The sequence below is a fragment of the Dermochelys coriacea genome, chromosome 3 (assembly GCF_009764565.3).
Source record: "Dermochelys coriacea isolate rDerCor1 chromosome 3, rDerCor1.pri.v4, whole genome shotgun sequence".
In the NCBI taxonomy this organism is placed as follows: domain Eukaryota; kingdom Metazoa; phylum Chordata; order Testudines; family Dermochelyidae; genus Dermochelys; species Dermochelys coriacea.
Window position 1 is genome coordinate 55,421,976 of NC_050070.1, and position 26,706 is coordinate 55,448,681.

The window sequence follows — 26,706 nt, forward strand, 5'->3', positions numbered from 1 at the left end:
TTAGGAGCCTCATCCCATTGACTTTCAATAAGGTTGAAAGGCATTAGACTTAGATAAGCTAGAGATCCAGTCTTACCTACTAACACTGACAATTTTGTAATTTGAAAATGCTATTTTGACAAGGCTGAGACCTAGGCTGAAAGAAATTAGGCACTGTGCCAAGCTTCCACATACATTTCTAGCACCACAATCAATCTTACACTTCTATCCCTGAGCCTGTCTTTAACACAGATTTCCAATTCAGGTGAATTATTCCCTAGTGATAGTAGTATTACTTTGACCACTAAGGCCTAGGCCAAAGCAAAGGCCAATACTACTGTTCCCTAAGATTTGTAAGTAACACCACGTCTCCCGACTACCAGTGTAGTGCTCAATTCACTTGCTAGGGATGAAAGGTTCTATCTGCCCGAGTGTCTGAAGCCACAGGAATTTATCACAAGCCAGTGGCTGTTACAGACAACACATGATTTGCCCAAGATCATAGAGGAAATCTAGGGCAGAGGTGAAAACTGACCACAGTTTTACTGAGTCACACTCCAGTCCACAAAAACATCCTTCCTATCTAGCCACTTGGGGCACTCTGGGGCACCTGGCATTGGCCACTGGGTTGGATGGACCTTTAGTCTGATGCAGTATGGCCATTCATATATTCATTTATTAGACTGTAGCAGTGTCAGACTTGCTTTAAAGGTTTGCAAGTGCGGCTTTAGTGCAAGTACTGCCTGCTCTAACTTCCATTGAAGCCAATAGAAAGATTTCTATTCGCTTCAGTGGGAGATGGGTCAGGCCCCTAACTAACAATAATAACCATGCCTAACTCGTGTTACAGCATTATTATTTGTATTACAGAAATGTTCAGAGGCCCCAATCATGTGTGGTGCTGTACAATCAGGTAGTAAGTGTGTGAAAGTGCATGTCTCATCCACTGACTGATATGACAACTTAACTCTTCCCTTGGAAGGCCCAGAGTTCATTCTTCGGCTACTGAGGAAAGCGGAAACAGCTGTCCAGAAGGGAAGGCAGTCCTCCTTGTATGCTAGCTAAGGTGGGAGGGAAGATGGACGTGACTAGATACTGGGAAATCCTAGGTGCCTGGAAAATCCTGCAAGTCTGAACTCATAAGATGATCCAGAAGAACTAAAACGTCATATGTTTGTCTTTTGGAACTGGCTGAGGTGAGTCACACATTTCTGTAAACTGATGGGAATGAGCAAGTACCTCTGGAAGGAGTTATCTTTTGGACTTGGTTGAGGTAGGCTAAACAATTCTTTGTAAAGCTTCTGTTTAGTCTCTACAGGGACTGACTGACTTTTCCACTGTTTGATACAGCATAGGTTGTAGAAAAACTGAAGCAGGCCCAGATTAAGTACATTCATAAACCAGTGATATCATAGAACTATAGAAGATTAGAGTTAGAAGAGACCTCAGGAGATCATCAAGTCCAACCCCCTGCTCAAAGGAAGACAAATCCCAACTAAATCATCCCAGACAAGGCTTTGTCAAGCCAGACCTTAAAAACCTCTAGGAATGGATATTCCACCACATTCCTAGCTAACCCATTCCAGTGCTTCACCACCCTCCTAGTGAAATAGTTTTTCTTAATATCCAACCTAGACCTCCCTCACTGCAACTTGAGACCATTGCTCCTTGTTCTGTCATCTGCCACCACTGAGAACAGCCTATCTCCATCCTCTTTGGACCCTCCCTTCAGGTAGTTGAAGGCTTCTATCAAATCCCCCCTCACTCGTCTCTTCTGCAGACTAAATAACCCCAGTTCCCTCAGCCTCTCCTCACAAGTCATGTGCCCCAGCTCCCTAATCATTTTTGTTGCCTTCCACTGGAGTCTCTCCAATTTGTTCATATCCCTTCTGTAGTGGGAGGGCGGGGACCAAAACTGGATGCAATACTCCAGATGTGGCCTCACCAGTGTCGAATAGAGGAGAATAATCATGTTTCTTGATCTGCTGGCAATGCTCCTACTAATGCAGCCCAATGTGCTGTTAGCCTTCTTGGCATCAAGGGCACACTGTTGACTCTCATTCAGCTTCTTGCCCATTGTAACCTCCAGGTCCTTTTCTGCAGAACTGCTGCTTAGCCAGCCAGTCCCCATCCTGTAGCAGTGCATGGGATTCTTCCATCTTAAGTGCAGGACTCTGCACTTGTCCTTGTTGAACCTCAGATTTCTTTTGGCCCAATCCTCCAATTTGTCTAGGTCACTCTGGACCCTAGTTATCCATCTTTCCTCTCACCTTAGTGTCATCCAAGAACTTGCTGAGGGTGCAATCCATCCCATCGTCCAGCTTATTAATGAAGATGCTGAACAAAACAATGATGTTATAATCATATATGATTTACATGCAGGGGTTCAACTGCTAACATGTTAACATATATGGAGATACTACACATAATAGCTTGGGAAAGTCCCCGAGACATAGATGATAGCAGTTAACAATGGTTTTGGATGAGAACTGTACTATATTACAAAACCACGACAAACATGTATGTGAACTCCATGTCAGAAATCATGTGTGCAGAAGGAGGCTGTAGAATTGTCCCATTATAAAAACAGACCTATCCCCAGCTCAAGCAGAACACTTTAGCAATGCAAACCATATTTGTAAACCAACATTTAAAAACAGAGTCACATTCATTAACAAAAATAGCAGCGATATCTTAGTCTCTTAGAAACAGAATAGTGGATTTTAAAAAATCCCATTTAGTATCTGGTAAAAATATTTCCCATATGTGACTTTAAAAGTTTATCAAGATTTGAGGCATCAACAAAGCTCCTTTAAAAAATTAGAATCTTGTTGGACACTTATCCTATCACATAACTTTTATCTATCTGTAGTTACTGAACAAAGTAGTACAACATACATGACAGACAGGAACAACTGTAACAACAGGAAAAAACATTTGAGCAAATGGAAGGCAAAAATTGCCCTATATTGCTTTACTTTTTTGAATAACTTCAATGAATGAAAAACAAGACTTATTATAAGCAGCAGTCCTTGGCATCATTAACTGTACTCCTGGTTCTTTAGTAAATATTCAGAATAAAGATGTTAAATAAGAATATATTTTTATCTCTGATAAGCTATACATAAAATATTAGGAAACATGTTTTGTAACTTACCAGTGCAAATACTGACAGGCCAATATTTTTCGAGATCACTGCCTGGACTAAGGATGTTCCATATGAAGAAATATGATAATGATCACTTGCACTGGCATTGCTAGATTAGTTGATTTCATGCAGGACTATGGTAAAAATAGAAAAGAGTGACATAACGGAACATGCAGCCCTGCATTTCCTTTGTACAGAGCACCGTCAGTGTAATCTCCCAGCTTTCTCAATGCCCCCGAGCTGCCCCGCACCGTGGAGCAGCAGCAGTGGGAGCCCCCCTGAGCACCTAAATTTTAGTCATGGGTAATTTATATAGAACAAGTTATGGACAGGTTGGGGTTATGACTTTTTGTTTATTGCTTGTGACCTGTCCATGACTTTTATGAAAAATACCCATGACTAAATCATAGCCTTATTCATAATTAAGGTTTGCAATTTTGAGAATCCTAATTCACTGCCACAGTTAACTTTTATTTTAAACATTATATCTTATGTCCTATTCCACCTGTTAGGGAGGACCTGTAGAGATTTGTACTTTATGGTTATTGGGGAGAGGGAGGGTCAGAACTGGAATGGAGAAGTTCCACTCCACATTCCTCCTACTCTTTGCAGATTTTCTCACAGGGAGATATGGACAGTGCTAACCCATTTTGTTAATACTTCCAATGTAAGGTTAAATAACCTATTATCTAATGCAACTTAACCCACAGACCCCACTGGAAAACAGTACATCCAAACAGGTTCTTTAATTTTGCTTCTTTCAATGTTTCACTGACAGCAGGCAAGTTTTCCATCATCTCAACAATGAGATGAGCAGGTTTGCCAACAGATCTGGAAATCTGTTCAAGTACTGGGCTTGATCCTAAGGGTCTGACCAAAATGTGCCCTAACACTGCCCCAGTACATCTTCAGCTGAGAGGGTGGAGCATAGATGCAGATATAGGGTTAGAGTGGATTGGTGCTTGAACTTCAATTAAAATGTCCCAGTATTTTTGGTATTTTATTTCTTGGTTTCTTTTTAAAGAATTCTACTAAAGCTGTTTTAAAGGTTAATACAGTCTCCATCTAAACAGTCCCTCAGCTAAGATTTTTGTTTGAAAATGACACAGCTGACAGACTAAAATTCAAAAGTTCTTATAAAGGCCTGGTATAATGAAGTACTGCAGTAACAAATATGCAGCCTATTTCTGGGGTAATAATAGAGGAAACTGTCTGCTTCCAATATACTGTGAGAACTTTTAGAGAGGGCAAGTTAATAAATTATTTTTGTAAATTTCAAGGTAATTAGGTAACAATTACTAATCTTACAAAAATTACCTGAACTATATTTATAGGCACTGTTTGCTATCTGGCATTTTGGGGGACTGGGGAGTGCTGGTAATTAAAAAATTCTGGTTAACTAAGAGGAGGGAGTTTGGGTGTGGGAGGGGGATCAGGGCTGGGGGTTGGGCCCCAGGAGGGGGGTGGGCTCTGGGAAGTTTGGGTGTGGGAGGGGGCTCAGGAACCGCAGCCAATGGGAGCTGCAGAGCCAGTGCTCGGGGCGGGGGCACCATGCAGAACCGCCTAGCCATGCCTCTGCCTAGGAGCAGCAGAGGCATGTCGCCACTTGCAGGGAGCTGCCTAGTGTGGATGCTGCCCAGATACGCTACCCCACGCCCCCTCCCAAGCCCCAACCACCTACCCTGAGCCCCTCCCACACCCAAACTCCCTCCCAGAGCCTGTGCCCTGCACCCCCTCCAGCAATCTGAACCCCTCATGGGCTGTTCCTCCACCTAGTAGCAGCAGAGACATGTCGCCACTTCCAGGGAGCCACGCACAGTCAGTGGGGGAGCCTACCAGGCCCGCACCAACCGTACTATAAAACTGACTTTCTATGAAGATCAGAAAATGCTGGTTTATAGAGCTTTCCAATTGGTAAAGTGCTGGATAACACAGCTTCTACTGTATTGTTATAGTTCATGCAGTTTCTCTCTTGCAATATTTTTAGGAATTAGCAAATCTGCACTTTTAAAGATATAATGGTAATAACCCATGGAAAGTCGATATTTAAAGGGTACTTGATAGCACAAATGCATTTTGGTTTACAAAGAATAACTCAAGAAAGTATAGTTAAGGTATTGTAAGTTTATTTTACAAAAAAGTACATAAAGAAAACATCTGATTTCGTAGAATTACACTTTTAATGTTTACACTGTTACAATTATGTTTGTATTTCATTTTTAATGACTTGTTTAAAATGACAATGATTATAATGACTATATTTCAAATAGGGAAAATAGCCTTATTCCAGAAAATTTATATTACTATATTCAGAGAAAATAAAAATACCATAATTAACCTGATGTTTTACTTAACCCAGGTGGTTAATACTACTCAGTTAAGAGTTTAATCACATAGCAGTTTTAGATCTTATAACATTTTGAAGAAACAGCCAAGATGTTGTATAGTATAGTTAATATGGAATAATATTTTTAACTTCTCACATATCAGAGTAAAGAATAACAGAGCAAAGGCTATACGCTGGTTGCCACAAAATTCAGTGATCTAGTAAATGGAAATATGGTCATGGCTAAACTTCAGAAACAGTGGAAGTTTACACAGCTTGTTTATTCCTAGCATATTGAGAATGAACTCTGGAGCTCACTGTATGTATTTTCAGTACATTTAAAGATATTCTTGTAAATCTAAACACTGTCTCATGGACTATAACTTTATATGCATATCATGGTAATGGCAGTGAAATTATTATTGCAAAAATTATTTTTCATAAATTGCCACACTTCTGGAAAGTGAAGGAACTTTGGCTGAGTCTTTCAAGCAATGTTTACCAGCTGTTTCAGTGTGATTTTTAAACGCAATTCCCTATAAATTCAATCTTGCTATAAAAAAAGTCATACAAGTCAGACATGAAAGAAATTTAAGAAACCAAAAACTAGTAACAGAAGGGCAACATTAACTCTGAAATATTATCAACTGCAATCACAATATCCAATTGTACATTAGAAAACATTTCACATAAGCATTCCATCATAAAAACAGTACATTATTCCAACCCAATTTCAGTAATAGCTCTGCTACGATACAGTGATGTATTCTTCAGGAACCAAAAAAAGTTCAGTTTTCCACCCCTTTTAAATTAATGTTCCCACTTTCTCTCTCAATTTATTTTTACTGCAAGTGAAAAAATTTGCTTAACATTTGGATTAAAATTCCACATAAACACGACTTTCAAACAATTTTAAATTATGTTTTTTTTAAACCTTCAGGACAAAAGGCTGTCAACCATAATAGACACATGGTTCATCATCACTTATGTCTGAATCATCTTCATCCACTTCTCCTTCAATGACTGATTTCTTCCCTTTGCAACATGACACAATTAATCCAATTAAAAAGACCTGTGAATTTAAATCAGTGTAATATGTATTACTGTATCTCTTAAGAATATGAAAACGATGCATTTAAAGTTAAATGTCACAGTCGTGATGCAAATATCTGAGTTACAATTTATGTTAAAGCATTCAACTTGATTTGTTATGATCTATAAATCAGATTACTTACTGCAATGAATGCCCAGTTCCCAAAGTAGTAGGCAGCACTAAAGAACCAAAACTTATGAAGGAAAAGGTATGTCCGAGTAACAGTGCACTGATCTAAAATAAAGCAGACAAAATGTGTGTATTTCATGGTATAGCTGTAATTAAAGAAGATTTTACTAACAGTAAACTGATTATTAAAAATATTGCAAAAAATCTACTACTCCATTCAAAATAGACAGTCTTCTCTTAAAGATACAATGTTATACATGCTAATTATAGTTATGGAATAATTTGTTCTGAGGAAACAATAATTACAAAGAAAATAATGGCAGTTACACAGAGAATTACATAGACTTGTCTGAAAAAAACAAAAACAAAAATACACTGGTTGAAACCATACACGTTTGCAGGCTCAACCCAAAGTTGATTTTTAAAAATTCCAGGTTTCAGAGTAGCAGCCGTGTTAATCTGTATTCGCAAAAAGAAAAGGAGTACTTGTGGCACCTTAGAGACTAACAAATTTTAAATTAAAATTTTAAATTTAAAATTAAATTTGTTAAATTTGTTAGTCTCTAAGGTGCCACAAGTACTCCTTTTCTTTTTTTTAATAATTCCAGTTATCTATTTGAGTTCTGCTATAGCAAAGACATATATGAGAGGTTATATGATCCAAGAAAGCAGAGGGATCATTGCGACTAGAAATCTGCCACCAGGATTGATTAAATTCCCACCATCCCTCCAAACAATATAGTAGGTTTTAAGAATGCTCAGGAAGCAGATCTGGAGGAAGAAACAAAAGGTGAAAGTCATGGATTTTTTTTTACAGGATTTAACAGTGTGTCTTGATATAGAATTAGCCCTTTACAGCCTCTCCCTAAGTGGAGAGCAAGTAGGCCTGTGTGGGAAATCCTAAATCCGCAACACACTACATTCTAAAATAAATACAGAAAGACATACATCTGGTTACTGAACAAGTTACTTCCACACATAAAACTGTAGGCAATACTGAGGCACTCCCTTCTCATGTGTGTTGCATGAACTTCTTGCATCCTGTCTTAAAGGTTTGCAGGAGTGGGGCTGAAGTTAAGTATATGCTTAGCTTTACTCATGCTAATAAGCCCACTGAAGCCAATGGGACTACTCACATGCATAAGGACAACATGTGTGTCTGTAGGATTGGGGCCTCAGAATGATAGCTCTTCAGGGTGATACTTTGTATTAGTAATAGTACAGTAACGAAAAAAAGCAATTTTCATATGGAAAAAGATTCTCTCTATTACAAATATTTTTTTGAGGAAAACAAAAGATTTTTGGCTTTAAGTAAAGGTATCATTTAATAAAACGATGAATTTTCACTACAAGTTGTGTCATGAACTTATGTCTCTAAATTAGAGAGCCAAGAACAGAACACTGGAAAAAGAGTCAGATATTAAAGCATTGGCTTCTAGATCTGGCTGAAAAACTGAAACAAGATTCTCTTGCTATCTAGCTGTTGGGTAGGGAAGATGTAATGACATTCTCTGTATATTTGCTCACAAATTCCCATACATTTTGAAACAGAAAAAAAAATTCTGTGACTTTAAGATGTGCACATGATTCTGGAATCTTAGCATATCACGGATGCACTGCACATCAAAATAGCAGAACTATTAACCAGCGTAAAACAGGTTCTTCCTTAAAGAAAGCTGTTCATTCTTACAAGATACAAGATTTGCCATTCCTGAAAAACAAAAAAGTTGGAATTGTATTCATTTATTTATATGGATGTGAAAATGTGACTACCTCTAGTGTTTATTTAAGCTGTGTACAGCAGATGCAGTACTAGCGATGAGTCATAAAAGTAATAGACATTATCCCAGTTTTCTGATTTTATAATGTATTAAATTCTTAATAGGATTGCCCACAAGGGACTGCATAATAGACCCACTATCTTCTACTGGTCCCAAAATGCTGCAGAAGGTTTATTCAAATGCTATTTATTTCCATTAAGTCACCAAAATATTCACTTTTCATATACAAGCACTTGTGTTCTTGCATATCAATTTTTTTTTAAATCACCAAACCCAATTGAATTGAATTGAATTGAATTGAATTGGAGTTCCCAAATTTTCAGCAATTGACAGAATTGGATGTAGTGGTTGTCTCAACATATTTGTTCAAAGGGTAATGCCATTTTTGATACAATTTTTAAAGGTGACCATAGGAAATTCAGCATCTTCATTCCCTGGGAACAAAAAGCTTTCCACATCACAGTAATTCCAAATGTTTCAATTCAGAAATGTCAAAGTGTTTCGTTTCAACATTTTGATGGAAATGAAACAGACACAGAAACCAGGAGACACAGACACCATAGCATAGTTAAATGCAAAGGCCACAACTTTGTAAAAAACTTTTACTTAGCTGGGATAATCATCCCAGAACACTCACCAGGCTTATTCCACTGTGGTTCTCAATGGTCACTAATACCCCAGTATACTATAAACCTGAGGGCAAGCGTGAAGGCTATGCTCCCTCTACAACTTTGGGTCTGCCGAGGGACCTTGATTTAGAGCTGAGTCCCAACCTGCGTTCCAACTCCATTTCAGAGGTAGCAAAGCTAAGCTGAAGGTAGCCATAGGCTACACAAGACACAAGAACACAAGAGTGGCTATACTAGGCCAGACCAAAGGTCCATATAGCCCAATATCCTGTCTTCTGACAGTGGCTAATGCCAGGTGCCCCAGAGGAAATGAACAGAACAGATAATCATCAAGTAACCCATTCCCTCTCGCTCATTCCCAGTTTCTGGCAAATCCCCTCAACACGCAGTGCAGTGCTCAGGACTAATGCCCAGGCAGGCCACTGGATTACAGGAACCTCAACAGGACCCCTGCTAACCCACCAACTGCACTGGAATCTACAAAATTGTAATTTAAACTCTTTCTGGGTGCCAAGTGGAAAATGAAAACCCACACAGTAGTTTGTCATATGGGAAAAATACCGTCCAGGCCCCAAAACTGGCAATCAACCTAGCTCTTAGCACCACCAGAATCCAGCCCCTAGATTAAAGGTGGGAAGGGTAAGGCTGCAACAGGGAACTCACCATGGTTACCCTTCCTTGTCAACCAACTACATCAACCCTCCCTTGTCCTCCACCAAATGAGAACCAGTCACCCAGCCCTAGCACCACCTCCATTGTCCAATGGCAGCAGCATTGGGCAGAAAATGCCCTGGAGGCCCAGGTGTGATCCCCAACAACCTGCAACATGAAGAAGGCAGGGGGTGAGGAAGAGAGAAGAGACGCAGCTGCCCCACACACTAAAGGAAAGGGAGAGAGAGGAAAGAAGAGAGGGCATATAGAATACTGCTTCAGCTACTCCCAGTGGAGATCTCTCTCCCCCCAGTCCCAGAAAATGTCTCTCCACAGTTCCATATCCCATCAAGGCTGCACCCTGGCCAGTGGGATGAGCAGTTAACAGCAGTTTAGAACCCATGTAATGTATTACAGTCCACCCTTCTTCCTCATAAATTATACGAAAGAATAAATTCAGTTTGATTTTGTGCATTTTATTCTGAAAACTGAAGTAATGTGAAATCACATGTAAGAGCAGCATATTAAAGAGTCACCATGTATGTGAGAACAAAATGATCAACAACACATACACGTTAGTTATAAAGCAACATGCTGAAAGATATCTTGTATGCACATATAATTAAAGAGAATTTTTGTGCAAAATTGGGTAAGAGTGATCAACATTTAGTCTACTACCAGTCTGTTCTCAGAGCGGCATGTTAGCCCATTAACTGATAGATGAAAGGGAATGACTATTTTAAGGTAAAAGGAGATTGGAATGAACAGAAGGAAAACAAAAATGTGAAAAATGAAACAAATGAATAAATTGTGATTCAGTAGGTGGCGCTCTTCCTTCTGATAGTGAACCTAGGAGTTAAGAAAGGCTGTTGGAGTGGTTGTCTTTTGCAAGATTCATAACAGAGATCCTGGCCACTTGTGGATGTAAAAGATCTTGTAACATTTCTCATGGAGTGTTATATCCACTGAGTATGGACAAATACAACCTCCCTGGTAGATTAACTCTCAGTAGCATGAGGAGAATCAACTAAATCAAAAAGGTTGTAGGACGGCTCCGCTGAATTGGACATTTGATCTATAAACCAAGTCAAGAAACTAATATTGTGGAAATGTATGAACCCAATTCAGGGAGCAAACTTGCATATCTCAGCAGATAGGATCCTCACATATCCTGAAGAAGCTTTGGACCTGGTACAATACATCCTAAGATTTTCAAGTGCTGAGAAACCAACACCATCATGACAAATTTGTAAATAAAAAGTTTACTGTTTCCCTCCTGCATGTTTCCCATATCCAACAAATCTCAGATTTAAAAAAATTGTAGTCTTACCTAAATAATAACTCAAAGCTCTTTTAACATCTTGTTTGAAGTACCCGGTGCTCCCAGGCAACAACTCTTGTTTAAAGTAACATACATATAAACCAATGCACTGGGATTATACAGAATTCTAAGCATCTCTGAATTTGGTAATACAATGTGGGAGTAAAGTTAACTTGCTCTTGTGGAACATTGTGTAAGGAATATTGGCCTTATTGGGTGCAAGTCACTGATTTTCTAGGCCAATGTTATTGCTGTGAGAAATGCAATCTTCAGAAAAAAATTACACAATGAACACTTTCCCAGAGTGTCAAACGGAAGTTTAATGAATTTGGCAAGAACTAGATTTAAACCACAAGAAGGCATTGAAGGTGGGAAATAGTGAAGTAAGCATTTCAGGACTCTTTGGATGACCAAGTACAAAAGATTCTTGAATAGGAATAAGAAAAGGAGTACTTGTGGCACCTTAGAGACTAACAAATTTATTTGAGCATAAGCTTTCGTGAGCTACAGCTCACTTCATCAGATGCAGTTGGTGGAAAAAACAGAGGGGAGATTGATATACACACACAGAGAACATGAAACAATGGGTTTATCATACACACTGTAAGGAGAGTGATCACTTAAGAGGAGCCATCACCAGCAGCGGGGGGGAAGGAGGAAAACCTTTCATGGTGCAATTAATTATTGGAATTAATTTGCAAACTGGATACAATTAACTTAGGCTTGAATAGAGGCTGGGAATGGATGTGTCATTACACAAAGTAAAACTATTTCCCCATGTTATTTCTCCCTCCCCACCTCACCCCCCACTGTTCCTCAGATATTCTTGTTAACTGCTGGAAATAGCCTACCTTGCTTGTCACCATGAAAGGTTTTCCTCCTTCCCCCCCGCCCGCTGCTGGTGATGGCTTATCTTAAGTGATCACTCTCCTTACAGTGTGTATGATAAACCCATTGTTTCACGTTCTCTCTGTGTATATATCAATCTCCTCTGTTTTTTCCACCAAATGCATCCGATGAAGTGAGCTGTAGCTCACGAAAGCTTATGCTCAAATAAATTTGTTAGTCTCTAAGGTGCCACAAGTACTCCTTTTCTTTTTGCGAATACAGACTAACATGGCAGCTACTCTGAAACCTGTCATTGAATAGGAATGTGGCATACGTGATTGCATCTTTGTCTGTGCTCAGTAAAATTTTTTTTTCAAATAGGTCAGGATAACATATGAATACTGAAGTAACTTGTCTCTGTATTGTCAAGAAAGGTAATCTCTCCATTTCCGCTAGATAAATTTGTTTGGATGCTGAAAAGGGAACCCTGCTGCCAAACCTAGGAGATCTAAATGCCATAATTGAAGAGATCACTTTGAAACTATTCATATTGCCCAAGTTTGGTCCTATTTTCTATTCCTGATGACTTTCGAAATTGGGGCTATTGGAGAGAATACCCAGGTTACAGTCTAGGAAAGTTGCTTTGGTCAGGGATCATCCATGTTGGAAGTTAATTTCTGCTTACACTACCTGCCAGAACATTGTCCCTTCTGGAAAATACATGGCTATAGAAATTATTGCTTTCCAAATAGTTCCAGCTTCATTTCAGAGGGTGAACTCAACCAAGAGTAGGAATTTGTAGAGGCTATTCAAGGGACAAATAATCAAATGCAATGGTTAGGTTTTACTGGCATCATAATCCAAACAATACACAAGCACCATGAAGCAAAGCTATGGACTAGATAAAATCAGAGTCAGCAGTCTACTGTACTGACAGGTCAGTAGTTTATCTGTTTTGAGGAACAGTAGAGTCTATACATTTACTGCACCCATGGGTTTGCCTATAGATGAAGTATAAAGAATTAAAGGGAAAAAACAGGAACATTCTTTGGTGAAGACAAACATTTACAGCATGCTGGAGCAGTATTTACAAAGCCATGTTGTCTCATCAGTCTGCTTTAAAAGGAACAGGATTATTTTAGAGGTATATTTACCTTATAGGAAAGTCAAAAGATTTGTTGATGAAAACTTACAAATAATAGCACTCCCATGCTTACAGTAAATTCTTAATCTAATCACTGAAGCAATAAGCTAGGAAAAGAGAATAAAAAACTTAATGTATTAGAGAAAAGCACAGGTCTTTAGAGCAGCAGCTTTAAACAGCCACAAAGAAAAACACAAAAACAAAAAACCAAAGAAGGATGTGCAATGCACAAAAAGGCAAAAGACTCGCATATTATTCCCCATGGACAAATATTGCAGGATTGTAGAAAACACGTGACTTATCTCTATGAACTCATTTTAAAACATTAGTAAAATGTAGCAGCCTGTATGGACTCCTTTCTTTTCTGGTACATTGGACATCCTCTCTAAATACTTATGTAAGAAAATAACTTTTTCTGTCACAATTCTGTTATATTTAGTAAAAAGTTAGTAGCTCACTAGTTCAAAGTTCAAAGCAGAAAATAAGCACATTATAGCAATCCATTAAGTCTATGAAGTGCTACTATTTCTCTGTGACGCTGGCAGGGCTCTCTTTGGAGAAATCTTCTCTAGCTCTCTTGCATCCCCACTGACATAGGATTCTATGGAGAGAGTACACTGGAGCCTCTCATTCCTCTCATTTTTGCGAAGGACTCTATGGCCCTCTCTGCATGACAGATTCTTGAGCAAGAGGCTCTGCAGCCCTCTTCCCTAGTAATAGATGGTGATAACAGAAGTGGGGCCCAGTGGGTGAGTCTAGCTACTTTGCCAGGCTTCCTTTAATATATTTTCTCTTTATTGCTAAAAAGACACTAGAAGCTGCAATGCTCACTCTGGCTTTGGAGTTTCTGAGGTACACCATGGGGTATGACAAACAGGTAAATCCTGCAGAAAATTAAAGGGCCCAGTTAAAGCTGAAACACCGACAAGCGTCACAACCAAATGAAGATGATAAAGGAGAGATGAGAATTTAATGGAAGCAATTCCGAAAGACAGAAAAGGTTTGAGATTTGGTTTGACTAAGAAAAACAAGACTTCTTGAGTTCTTATTTTACCTGAACTTGCTCATCCATTCCTAATAAAAATGTGAAGTTATGATGCTGACAGACCAGGTGCCAGCTCCTGCCAAGGGCCCTAGATCTCAGTTGAACTCTGATGAATACATAGCTGGAACCAGTTTGGCTCATCTGCATGTTGGTATTGTTAAAATAGGTATTAGAATTATAAGAATGTGCTTAGACTTAATGAAATGCTTGTAAATTGTTGCATGTATTAATCTCATTTACAATATCTGTATACCATATCATGACATAATACTTAAGTGTTTGCTCTGTAACTGTAAATCACCTGTCAGGAGAGAAGCATTAAGAGAGTAAGAAATACTAGGAGTACTTGTGGCACCTTAGAGACTAACAAATTTATTTGAGCATAAGCTTCCTTTTCTTTTTTGCGAATATGGACTAACACGGCTGCTACTCTGAAACCTAAGAAATATTAGTTTCAAACATGTGCTATCTCCCACCCAACAAAAGAAGACCGATCAACACCAGACAAACTATTATGGAACATCAAAGGGCAAAAGACATTGCTCCCCACCTCTATTAAGAGGGAATGTGCAAGTGAATTCCTCTCAACAGCTGAATTTGCAACCTAAAGCAGAAGGGGGGAAGGAATAAAAAGCCCTAACAAAGAAGAACTGTATCTTTTATGCTGCTTGGACTCTGAGGGGCAAGGATTACTGAAGATAAGCAAAAGATCCCCAGTGCTTGGCTTGGGTTAGCCCTAAAGGACTTACAGAGCTTGCTTATTATAGAAGCTACTATTACTTTTTGAAAATTAAGATTGGAACTCATTTGTGTGTAGATATGTTAAACCTGTTTTAACCTTATAAACAATTAACTCCTTTTCCTAGTTAATAAATCTTTAGTTTATTATAGGATTGGATACAAGTGTTGTATTTGGTGTGAAATCTAAGGTACTACTGATGTAGGGTAAGTGACTGTCCCTTTGGGAATGGGAGTAACCTGAATATTGCTGTGATTTTTGGTGTAAGGGACCACCTATCACAAAGGTGAGCTTACCTGGGTGGCAAGATAGATTGGAGTACCCAAGCGAACTATCTGTGGCTCCATGTTAAGGCTGTTAAAGTGTTTGAGGAGTTTACACTTGATAATTGGTTGGTGAAATTTAACTATAGAACTCACAACCAATTAAGCAGGGTCTCTGCCCTGCTTCTTAACAGTGTGCTCTGAAGTCGATACTCGCACTCTAGAGCCACTGTAGGACAGCTTGACAGCAGATTATAGAGAAAACGTGAAGTGGCATTATATTTGAAAACCCCTCCATTGTTAATCAAATCCTATTCAATAAGAAAAAAGAAATGGAGTAAGATTTACCCAATAGTGCTCTCTCTCCTCCTCTGCTGCTTTGCATTTGAAAAGTGGAAAAACAATACCTAATGAATGGGGATAGCACAGTCTCCCCACCATCTGCAGCCCTCCAGCTGTTCACCTGAATTACAGAAATGCTAAGAGACCTACAGATGGCTCTCTACAGTAATCTTGCTCAACAAATTACACTATGTATTTTGGACCTGTTTGACCTTCAAAAGATATTTTAATGAAATAGGACAGAAGTTCAACTATTCAAATTATGGCTTTTTTGTACATGTCAAACTCAATAAGATAATGGTATAAATTTATGGATTTGGTGAGAATACTACAGGATACAGAGTAGCAGCCGTGTTAGTCTGTATTCGCAAAAAGAAAAGGAGTACTTGTGGCACCTTAGAGACTAACAAATTTATTAGAGCATAAGCTTTCGTGAGCTACAGCTCACTTCATCGGATGCATTTGGTGGAAAAAACAGAGGAGAGATTTATATACACACACACAGAGAACATGAAACAATGGGTTTATCATACACACTGTAAGGAGAGTGATCACTTAAGATAAGCCATCACCAACAGCAGGGGGGGGGAAGGAGGAAAACCTTTCATGGTGACAAGCAGGTAGGCTAATTCCAGCAGTTAACAAGAATATCAGAGGAACAGTGGGGGGTGGGGTGGGAGGGAGAAATACCATGGGGAAATAGTTTTACTTTGTGTAATGACTCATCCATTCCCAGTCTCTATTCAAGCCTAAGTTAATTGTATCCAGTTTGCAAATTAATTCCAATTCAGCAGTCTCTCGTTGGAGTCTGTTTTTGAAGCTTTTTTGTTGAAGTATAGCCACTCTTAGGTCTGTGATCGAGTGACCAGAGAGATTGAAGTGTTCTCCAACTGGTTTTTGAATGTTATAATTCTTGACGTCTGATTTGTGTCCATTCATTCTTTTACGTAGAGACTGTCCAGTTTGGCCAATGTACATGGCAGAGGGGCATTGCTGGCACATGATGGCATATATCACATTGGTAGATGCGCAGGTGAACGAGCCTCTGATAGTGTGGCTGATGTGATTAGGCCCTATGATGGTATCCCCTGAATAGATATGTGGACAGAGTTGGCAACGGGCTTTGTTGCAAGGATAGGTTCCTGGGTTAGTGGTTCTGTTGTGTGGTGTGTGGTTGCTGGTGAGTATTTGCTTCAGATTGGGGGGCTGTCTGTAAGCAAGGACTGGTCTGTCTCCCAAGATCTGAGAGAGCGATGGCTCGTCCTTCAGGATAGGTTGTAGATCCTTGATGATGCGTTGGAGGGGTTTTAGTTGGGGGCTGAAGGTGATGGCTAGTGGCGTTCTGTTGTTTTCTTTGTTGGGCCTGTCCTGTAGTAGGTGACTTCTGGGTACTCTTCTGGCTCTGTCAATCTGTTTCTTCACTTCAGCAGGTGGGTACTGTAGTTGTAGGAATGCATGATAGAGATCTTGTAGGTGTTTGTCTCTGTCTGAGGGGTTGGAGCAAATGCGGTTATATCGTAGCGCTTGGCTGTAGACAATGGATCGAGTGGTATGATCTGGATGAAAGCTAGAGGCATGTAGGTAGGAATAGCGGTCAGTAGGTTTCCGATATAGGGTGGTGTTTATGTGACCATCGCTTATTAGGCTTAACTTAGGCTTGAATAGAGACTGGGAATGGATGAGTCATTACACAAAGTAAAACTATTTCCCCATGGTATTTCTCCCTCCCACCCCACCCCCCACTGTTCCTCTGATATTCTTGTTAACTGCTGGAATTAGCCTACCTGCTTGTCACCATGAAAGGTTTTCCTCCTTCCCCCCCCTGCTGTTGGTGATGGCTTATCTTAAGTGATCACTCTCCTTACAGTGTGTATGATAAACCCATTGTTTCATGTTCTGTGTGTGTGTATATAAATCTCTCCTCTGTTTTTTCCACCAAATGCATCCGATGAAGTGAGCTGTAGCTCACGAAAGCTTATGCTCTAATAAATTTGTTAGTCTCTAAGGTGCCACAAGTACTCCTTTTCTTTTTACTACAGGATATTTATACTCAGACTATTCCACTATATTACAATTTTTGGATAAATATATTAAGACATGAAAATTCCAAATGTTAAGTGTAGTTGAGTTTTTTTTTTTAACTCAAATTTGCAGATTTTATTCACATATATAAAAAGGCTGCAAATACTGCCTCAATGCTGTGAGAGAAAGACTATTCACGTAGTCTATCTAAATTAGTTTGAAGCGAGGGATAATAATTACTGCATTAATCTGAATTAAAATAACCGCTTGTTACCCAGAATGGAAACTGTCATGAGTATTATTCACAACATTTGGACTCTCTGGAGTAGATGCAGACATGGAAAGGAACCCATGCTGAGATAGTAAAAGTAAATACTGCTTGTTAAAGGAAAGAGGAGTATACTGCTTTATCAACATTATCTAGTTAAACCAATGAAGGTTCAGGGATACAAGATGAGACAGATGCTCTACAGAAAAAGGATGACTGAGGCCTTAGAAAAAGATAGCTACAGTTTCTAATAGCAACAATTACCAGAAAAGCCAAGCGTATTTTATTCCCAGTCCACTGATGAAAATTTTTCATTCTGGCACAGCAGCAGTCTTTGGGTTCAATTTACCAATGTTCTTAACCAAGGTCTTCTTCACAGAAGTGAATTAACCTGTTACTTAAGGAAGATAAATTACTAAAATGGACAAGAAACTATTTCACGTTCTAAGGAAACTAATCGAATAAGGACTCTAGGTTGAAAAGGAGGGAAATTTTCCACAGTTAGCAGTAATTATAGCTTTTCCAGAAATACCAGGTTCTTGTGTCTTTTTCACATGACAAAGTTTCCTCTGTTGGGGTGGATGAGATGGGGAGAAGGAGAGAAGTTAGCCAGCCAGCCATGGTATTTTAAATTTTTGTTAGTCTTTTCTTTTCTCTGACAGTAGCAGCTGAAGTGCTCGTCATCTAGCCAATTGCTCCCCTTCGCCATTAGTTTTACAACAGCTCTTTGAAAAAGGTAAAAAACACCACGCAAGTGCTCACTATATTTATTATTTTTGATATCATTGAATCAGCTACCTGGAAATGCTTATGATAACGGCAGTTCCCACAAATCCATTTTCATAACATGCTGGAAGTCCACAACTATAAAGAAACTGGGCCTCCAACATCACAGCAAGCAGCATTGTTGTTAGGTCATTAGACAGATCTAAAACTATTACTGTTGAAACATGTTTTGGTTGCATGGTTAGCCAGTTTATGAATGCCACCTCCAGTGTACTTAGGCCACTCTAAAATGCTAATTACTCATAATAACAAAAAGTTATTTACAGATAAAATGGATCAATATTACCTTTTACATAAACTGTTAAACATATAAAGTATTGTATTTTAATCATTAGTGAAATAAATAGAGTCCTGACTCATGCTTTGCTGTTTTTAATTATCAAACATCAAACCTGAAGTTGCCTAGCAACTAATGATGAATTTGCCAAACAATTGACTAGCTCTTAATTTTCAAAGGGCACCTAATGTCATGTCTGTGATTTAAGATGCATGAATATTGCTAGATAAATTTCATCCCCACATAGCACATCACATTTACTAGTGTAATTAACCAAAGCGTCAGACTAATTTAACCATAATGATGTCAAAACAGGACTTCTTAAAAAATAATTGGAAAATACTCAAAAGCACCACATTACGGTCTTGCAAAAACAAATTCTTTGAAAAAAAGCATATGTTTCATCATGCATTGTAAAGATTTAGTTTACTCTAGAAAGAAACATCAGCTTATTACAAATTATATTCCACCTCCCTTTATGTATCTATCTTTTAAAATGCACAAATCATCTTCCAAAGCATAAAAGAAGACAGGGAAAGTTGTTTGTCTCTCTAGAAGATGCGTTAAAAGAAAGTACGAGTTGAACACAATTAAGAACTGTAGAGGTTCAAACTTGTACTTCTTTCTCAGAGAAAATTTGCACTGTAGTCAATATATACTATTATGCCAAAAAAGTAGGATTTTTTCTTCCAGAAAAATGTACAAGCTTGTTAATGATCAGGAAATTGAACTCAAAGATGACTGATTTAAAGTAATCCCCGTCTTTAAGGAGAACAGTATGCTCCAGAGGGAGGAAAACAAAAAGGTAAACAATTCTAGAGGAGGTAGAGTACTTATGCTGATTGGAAAACTCCATAACGTCTTCACTGAAGTGATGCAGCATTTTAAATATTGACAAGGCCGTAGACAATGAAATAGTAACCTTATTCTCATTTACACTAAGCCCTGTTCTACACTACAAACTTATGTTGGTATAACTATGTCGCTCAAGAGCGTGCAATGTAGTTATACTGACCCTTGGCATAGACAGTGCTATGCCAACAAGAGGGTTTCTCCCGTTGACATGGCTACAGCCTCTCAGGGAGGTGGAGAACCTACCCCAACAGGAGAAGCTCTCCTGTTGACATAAGTAGTGTCTTCACTAAGAGCTGCAGTGCTGTAAGTGTAGACAAGCCCATGTGAAAATTAAATTTTATTTACACCTATTTTAAAGCCCATTTACATTGTCAGGGCCTTGATGTAAGAAAATGCTCCTAGCTGTGTCAGTGAGCTCAAAAGGCAGACACACATTTGGTGATATCTGGAACTCTGAGGACTGGTCAACACATAAAAGGGTTGTACTGATAGAATTCATCTATTTTCCAGTGAAATCATGGGCAAATCCATACATGTGCCTCCCACTGAAATATCCCCAAATTAATTTGGTATAGTTATTTCTCTCTGCAAAGTGTCACAAATCCCCACCAATGGAGTAAAACTGATCCAGCAGCAATATCAGACTAACAGTGATGTAGGTTTTTTGATACACAAATATTATTGTCACTGCAGTCCTATATAGCACCATTCTCTCCAGCAGTGACCTGTCTACTAAGGATTTTGAACTACAATGCCAAAGTGTAGAAGTCTCTTCAACATTCAGAAGGGCTTTACAAGCACAGCAGCCACATTAACAAGCCACCAAGCCCTGAAGAAAAAACATTGTTACCAATGACAAGAATAAGATTCTGATTTGTAGTCAGCTTTGGGCTTCAGCCTAGTCTAGAAATTAAATAGTTTTCTTGGCCTGGGGGGCGAGGAGCATTTGCAGGCATTGTTACACGAAACATGATGGAATGCAGTTTGATATGACATGGCAGCTGTAACAGTGGAATGGTACCCAAAGCAACAATCGTGGGATTTGTTTATTTTAAATGGAGGTTTCTATTTTGTTAAAACACTTGCAATCTTCTTGCAATTTGTCCCAGACCCAACCTATGGGGCAAATTCTACTTGCACTGAAATCAGTGGGAGTTTTGCCACCGACTTCAGTGGGACTTGGATTTGTTCCTAAGACAAATAACCCTATCCTTATGCAGTCCCCAGCGTAAGGTCAAGTAGGAAGAATGGAGTCTCATTTCAGGAAAGGGCAGGAGCAAAGGGAAAGATCTGGCTCTGCTAAAATCTCAGCAGATGCTTATTATGCACAAAGAAGTGACTCAAGAGTTCATACCTATTTTTCCTCAAATCAAGTAAAAGCACTAGTCCTTGATAACGTTAAACTCATATCCTTACTAGCCAGTACTGAAGTCTATGTCCATAGCTTTCAAGTTTAAATAGTAACTGTTTTTGCTGAAGCCATGCACCAAAGCAGTACGCTTGGGGAAATATGGCAGTTTTTACAATGGATAAAGTATCAGAACGATGGCCGAACCAACCATTATAGTTCTGGTTGTACCAGCTTTCACAGTGCTACTTTTAGTCACGCAGCTTTCTAAACTTTCACCTATCTGAAATTTTCCATTCTTGATTAGTTGGGTTCTCTCCCCTCCATTTTTAAGTTTAAAGAAAAATGGTCCAATATGTGGGTAGGAATAGAATGAACCAATACATTTACCTCATTACAAAAAATGATTTAAAAAAAAAATCAGATCTAAAGCCAAAACTTCTGGGAGTAGAAAGTTGAAGGTCAATATAAAAATAGTATGTACTTAAGTTTTAAGTGTTCCGGAGAAAATCTGTTCTGAGCTCACCAATGTATGACCCTTAATAGATTTTGATTAGAGTTTTCATACTATGCTGAAGTGGGCAGTTAAGGAAGGCAATGTGGTGGTTTTTGATTTCTGGCTCATAAGCCTCAAAAGTTCTCCTAAAATCTAATATTTCCCAAACCACCTGTCAATCACAAGTCTCCATAGTTGCAGATGCAGAGTCAGTGAAATAGGTGCCTATCATGCGAAGCTCTGCTGAAGTAAGATCTTTGATTTGGCAGGTTTAAAAGGCCTGGAAGGCAGACTCTTGGCAGCTCTGAATATAAGAGAGAATATTCTCTCAGCGGATCTTATAATGTGAATGAGACTTGGTGTTCTGGTGGTTTCTAGCCAAATAAATCCAGATTGTGTGCCTGAAATGGGGAATGGTATGAAATTTTTCTTTGGAAAAACAAGCAATTCCATTTTAAAAAGTATATTACGAAAAAACTGCCTGGTTGAACAGTCAAGTCAAAAAAGACAAAATTAAGTTTACACAAACAAACTTACCTTTGCTTTTTGTGTGCCCTCACTACAGTACAGTTTGATTACATTCTATTACTCAAATACAATGTATAATTTTCTCATCAACCTTACACACATCAGGATGTGGTACTGTGTATTGCACTGAGTCTATGGAAGTTATAAGTATAGTTAATAGTAACTCTAACATAATATGAAGTTTCAGAGTGGTAGCCATGTTAGTCTGCATCAGCAAAAACAACAAGGAGTCCTTTGGCACTTTAGAGACTAAAATTTATTTGGGCATAAGCTTTCTTGGGCTAAAACCCACTTCATCAGATGAATGGAGTGGAACATACAGTAGGGAGGAATAATACACAGCATGGTAAGGCAACTCCCATCTTTTCATACGCTGTGTATTTATACCTCCCTACTGTACGTTACACTTCATGCATCTGATGAAGTGGGTTTTAGCCTACAAAAGCTTATGCCCAAATAAATTTGTTAGTCTATAATATGAAGTATAAGAGTAGAACAAAATATTTGTTTCATATTTGTTGGCATTCATCCGTATATGCTATTTGATTGTTACTACTAGACAACTGCTGATCAAACAGTCTGGTCAACCTTGCTTCAATAAGAAAAAAAGTGTTTTGTATGGATAAGGATCTAAATTTTCACTGTGCTTAAAGGAGGATTACTATATTGAAGTTTTAGATGAAAGGGGCCCAAGTCTACTGTCAAATAAAGGCAACTGCACTGAAATCATTGAGTTGCACACCCACAACTAAAGGCAGTAATTAGGCTTAAGGTTTAAAACTTTTTTTTGTTTAAAGGAGGATTTTCACAACTGGAACAAATATTACAAGAGACATTTAGATGCCTGTAGCTTATCCAATACGAATTTTACTTGTTGCATAAATATTGATACCTGTATTTATGATTCTTAAAATATATTCATTTTGAGCTATACACCCTAATTACATCTGCATGGTAACAATGTACAACTAAAATGTTGTTTAAGGTAAACAGTCCTAGCAAAAAGAGCAGCTAATGGATACAACTGCACATAAGAAATGTGAAAGGGTAGAGGAGAAAAACATTTGGAGAAAAATATCTATCTAAAGGGGACAACTGGAAATGGAGAATGTGCCAATATGTTCAAAATACCAGAGAGAAAAAAGTAGAGTTGTTGAGGAAAGAAATGGAGGCTTATAATACAATCACTGTGCATGTATTTTGGCAAAACCACGAAACTGTTTAAAAGAAATACAATCTTTTGAGACCGGGTTTTTTATTGTAAGAGGAAATACCAAAGAAACAATCTAGAGTAAAGGAAAACACCCCCAACATGGAATAGGAGAGGTCTATAATTGAAAAGCAGGGGCCTCAGGACACTTTCGGAGGATTCTTCTCTGTGGTGCTGTATTTTCTAAAAACTTCTCCATAATGATGCAGACAAGATAATCTTATAATATTTGGTAACTAATTATAGTGCCAGTTGACTGATGCATTCTTCACTACGCATTTAGGCAGATGTTTGTGTTTTCTTACGGAAGTGCTTATCACTGCTCCACACAGTTAAGGCCTTGAACTTCATCCTATGATTTTCCTTTTGTAAAACTGCTAGTAATGCTGATGTGTAAGCTAAAAAGAGCTGTACATACGACTTATTGAGGAAGTTGCTGGCTGGCACACTTGGAAGGGCCAGTTATGCCACAATGGCCTTTTAACGAGTCAGAAAAGAGAAGATAACTGCGAATGTAAAAGAGAAAGGGCAGAAAGAAGGCTTCTATCTATCTCCAGCACTGTGCTGCAGAAAACTGCCAAGAACTACTGAGCTCAGAGCAAATGGTGTCCAAGGAAAAAAAGCAGAGTGAAGGATGGTTATCAAACAGGCACCTGTCATTATCGAGACAGACTCCACTGAAGGGGAAATAGAAAACCATGAAGACCCTGGCTGATGGTGGTGGCTGGGCAAAGAAGGTTATACAACACATATAATATGAAAGCACCAAACAGCAGATACCGTGTCCTTTGCAGACAAAGACAAGAGGGAATCACTGAGTCAGAATGGTGATAAAGCCCAAATTTTAGATTGCATCTGTATTCTGACATAATGGCAAGGAGAATAACTAAGTGATCAACAAGGTGCACACCATACAGTTTGATTACAAGAGCTTTTGGTTACTTCCAAGGTAGGAAGGATTTAAACTGATGAGTATAATCTTTTACTTTTGTCATGATCAACCTCCTGAGCCATCCAGCTCCCCAACTACACCTTTCTTCATTTCAGGTGCTCTTTAAAATTGGCAGCTTAGTTGATCTTTTATATACTGCAGTACAGCTAAACATCCACAAATACATACAGTAATGGAAGCCAAGAGCACATAGTGTCACAATATTCATAAAAACCTTGATGAACAGCTATATATCTGATAATCTTGTACCAAAGGCCCACAGTCTCCATTGCCTATTATCCAGAATGTCTAATAAACGTCTAATCACAAACCTGGAAGCTGTTCTAAAACCAAGATTTTTTGTTTTTTTGTTCTATAAAAAATGATGAAATGGGTTATATTACACTGATATTTATTTTGAAACAAATATATCTTGATCACTATAAATATTTAAATTTGGAAACAGAAAATGCATTTCGAGAATGCAGTGCTGTACTGTTTAAAGTTGTTTGCAGTACTTAAATCTTAATTCTTAAAATCTCTAAATGACTTAACTTTTCTTCTGTCATCAGAGACAATGATGAATGTCTGCCTACCCTGGAAACATTATGTTTTCTAAAGTCAAACATGTCTGTCTGTTTTTAAAATTATCTTTATTAAGTCCCTTCACCCCCCCTTTTTTTTATTAAAGTATCAAGGGAAATATTCCAACAAAATTCAATGCCTCCCAATGCAGTCCAGGATGAATAATGAGTCTCTGATGCACTAGCATAATGAGGCTTTATTGCAGATCTGTAAGCATCTGCTTGCCACACATTACTATCCTTGGAATGTTCCAAGTTACAAGCCTATCACTCATCCCACCTTCCACCTTATTTAGCAGAAGCGAACAAAATCTTAAAGGAACAATTTTATCAGGCTGAAATGTTATGAAAGTTAACTACTAGTAACAAGAGAAGCAAGGGTATGCTTTCTTAGAGGACACCAAAAAGGTAGAAAATGGGAAGCAAGGAAAACAACAAGAATATTAATTTTGCAATCTCTACACATCTCCACTCTAAAGATAGTAGATATATATTTGTAAAAAAAAAAAAAAATGCTGTGTGCTGATTTTCTTTCCCTCCATTGCTACAACATGTGCTAAAAGGTTAACTCCGTCTTAATGCGACACCAGACAAGTGGCAGTTACTCACATAAGAGAAATTTCACATATGCACACTCCTGCATTTTCTGACTTTTAGGACCTCAGTATATTTTCCCATGTTATCTAGGGAGTCAAGAGATGGTAGACACAGTGCTGTCTAACTTTTATACTTCTCAAGACTTTTAGAAACCAGACCCAGGATTTTTTTGTATTTATTTAGATGTGTGTGAAAGTACTCACCCACTTTTACAATAGCAAAAAAGATAGTACGTGGAATTAATGCCTACACTGAGCCATGGGTAAAAAAGGGGGCACAGAACTTTTTCCTTGATACAATTCTAGCAGCTGAGCATACTCAGAACCCACCGACATATAAAAATAGATAAACTCATGGAGCAAAAAAAAAGAGAGCAAAGAAAAATAGTGAAGACTGCGCAAGGAGTTTTAAACCTGCCCCGACCTAACTTTACTGAACAAATTGTTCTAAATAGGACCAAATGCTATGTTTATTAATGATACTTTTAACTAATAGTGTTTGTAAAAGTTAAGTGAACTCTAACTGATAGGATTATACCTTCCAAGTTGTCTTTATTCTCTACCAAGGAAGCCACTGAATCATGTCAATACTAGACTTACAAGGTTCCCACTATTGCTACCTCTGATGCAGCTCCACTACTAATAGAGACTATCCGCTGGTATTTTAATTATGTTGTCTTACTTTGCTCAGACCTTAACTAGACAGAATGGTGGTTGCACTAGAAGGAGGACCTGAAACATAAGCCTTTGTATCAGAGGCCTAGTACGAGGCTGAAGCCTGGGCTAAAGTAGCGGCCAAAGCTTTGCTGATCTAAAACAGTCAGGTTGCGAGCAAGAGGCAGGCCCTGCTGAAAGAATCTGGCAAGAACTGGGCTGATAATGCAAAAACACACATTCCTAAGAGGTGCTAGGCACAGAGCACTCATGTAAACACATGCCAGAAGGGTGTTACTAGAACGCCTCAATACCAGCACATTCCCCAAAGGTAAGGAGAACACATTGACCCCTCTTAAAGATGACATCAGGATGACAGTGTGATGGATAGAGATGTTTTGATCACACCAACATGTACAAGATAATGGGTGCTAACAACCCACATCAGGGGAATGTAACTAACTATGTCATAGGGGAAATGCGTAACTTGAAGTGTCTTTGGCCAACTGAGGGGGGAAGGGAAAGTCCCACCATTCACTGAGCTGCATCCATTGTCACGGGCATAAATGTCTTAGCATCCTCACAGAGTCTGCCAGGTGCTATTACTGTGCTTTGTTGAGAATAAACACCTTCGTACTTTAATGGATCTTGTGGTCACTGGGTGGTTTGCTCGAGGTCTGCTGTGCCAATTACCTGCACAGAGCTGGGACGGTATAAAAAGGGAACACACGCA

At 38.6% G+C, this 26,706-nt stretch overlaps 1 protein-coding gene across 7 annotated transcripts in view; it reads right to left on the reverse strand.

Annotated features, from left to right (window-relative positions):
- Positions 1–5,231: 5,231 nt before the first annotated feature.
- Positions 5,232–26,706, reverse strand: part of LMBRD1 (LMBR1 domain containing 1) — a 237,907-nt gene continuing 216,432 nt past the window's right edge. For all 7 annotated transcript variants that reach the window (XM_043510440.1, XM_043510439.1, XM_043510437.1 and 4 more), the window contains 2 exons: positions 6,689–6,780; positions 5,232–6,525 (listed from right to left, as the gene is read on the reverse strand). In XM_043510440.1, the coding sequence (XP_043366375.1) occupies positions 6,406–6,525; positions 6,689–6,780 (212 nt within the window). In that variant the 3' untranslated portion in view covers positions 5,232–6,405. The remainder of the gene's footprint in view (positions 6,526–6,688; positions 6,781–26,706) is intronic.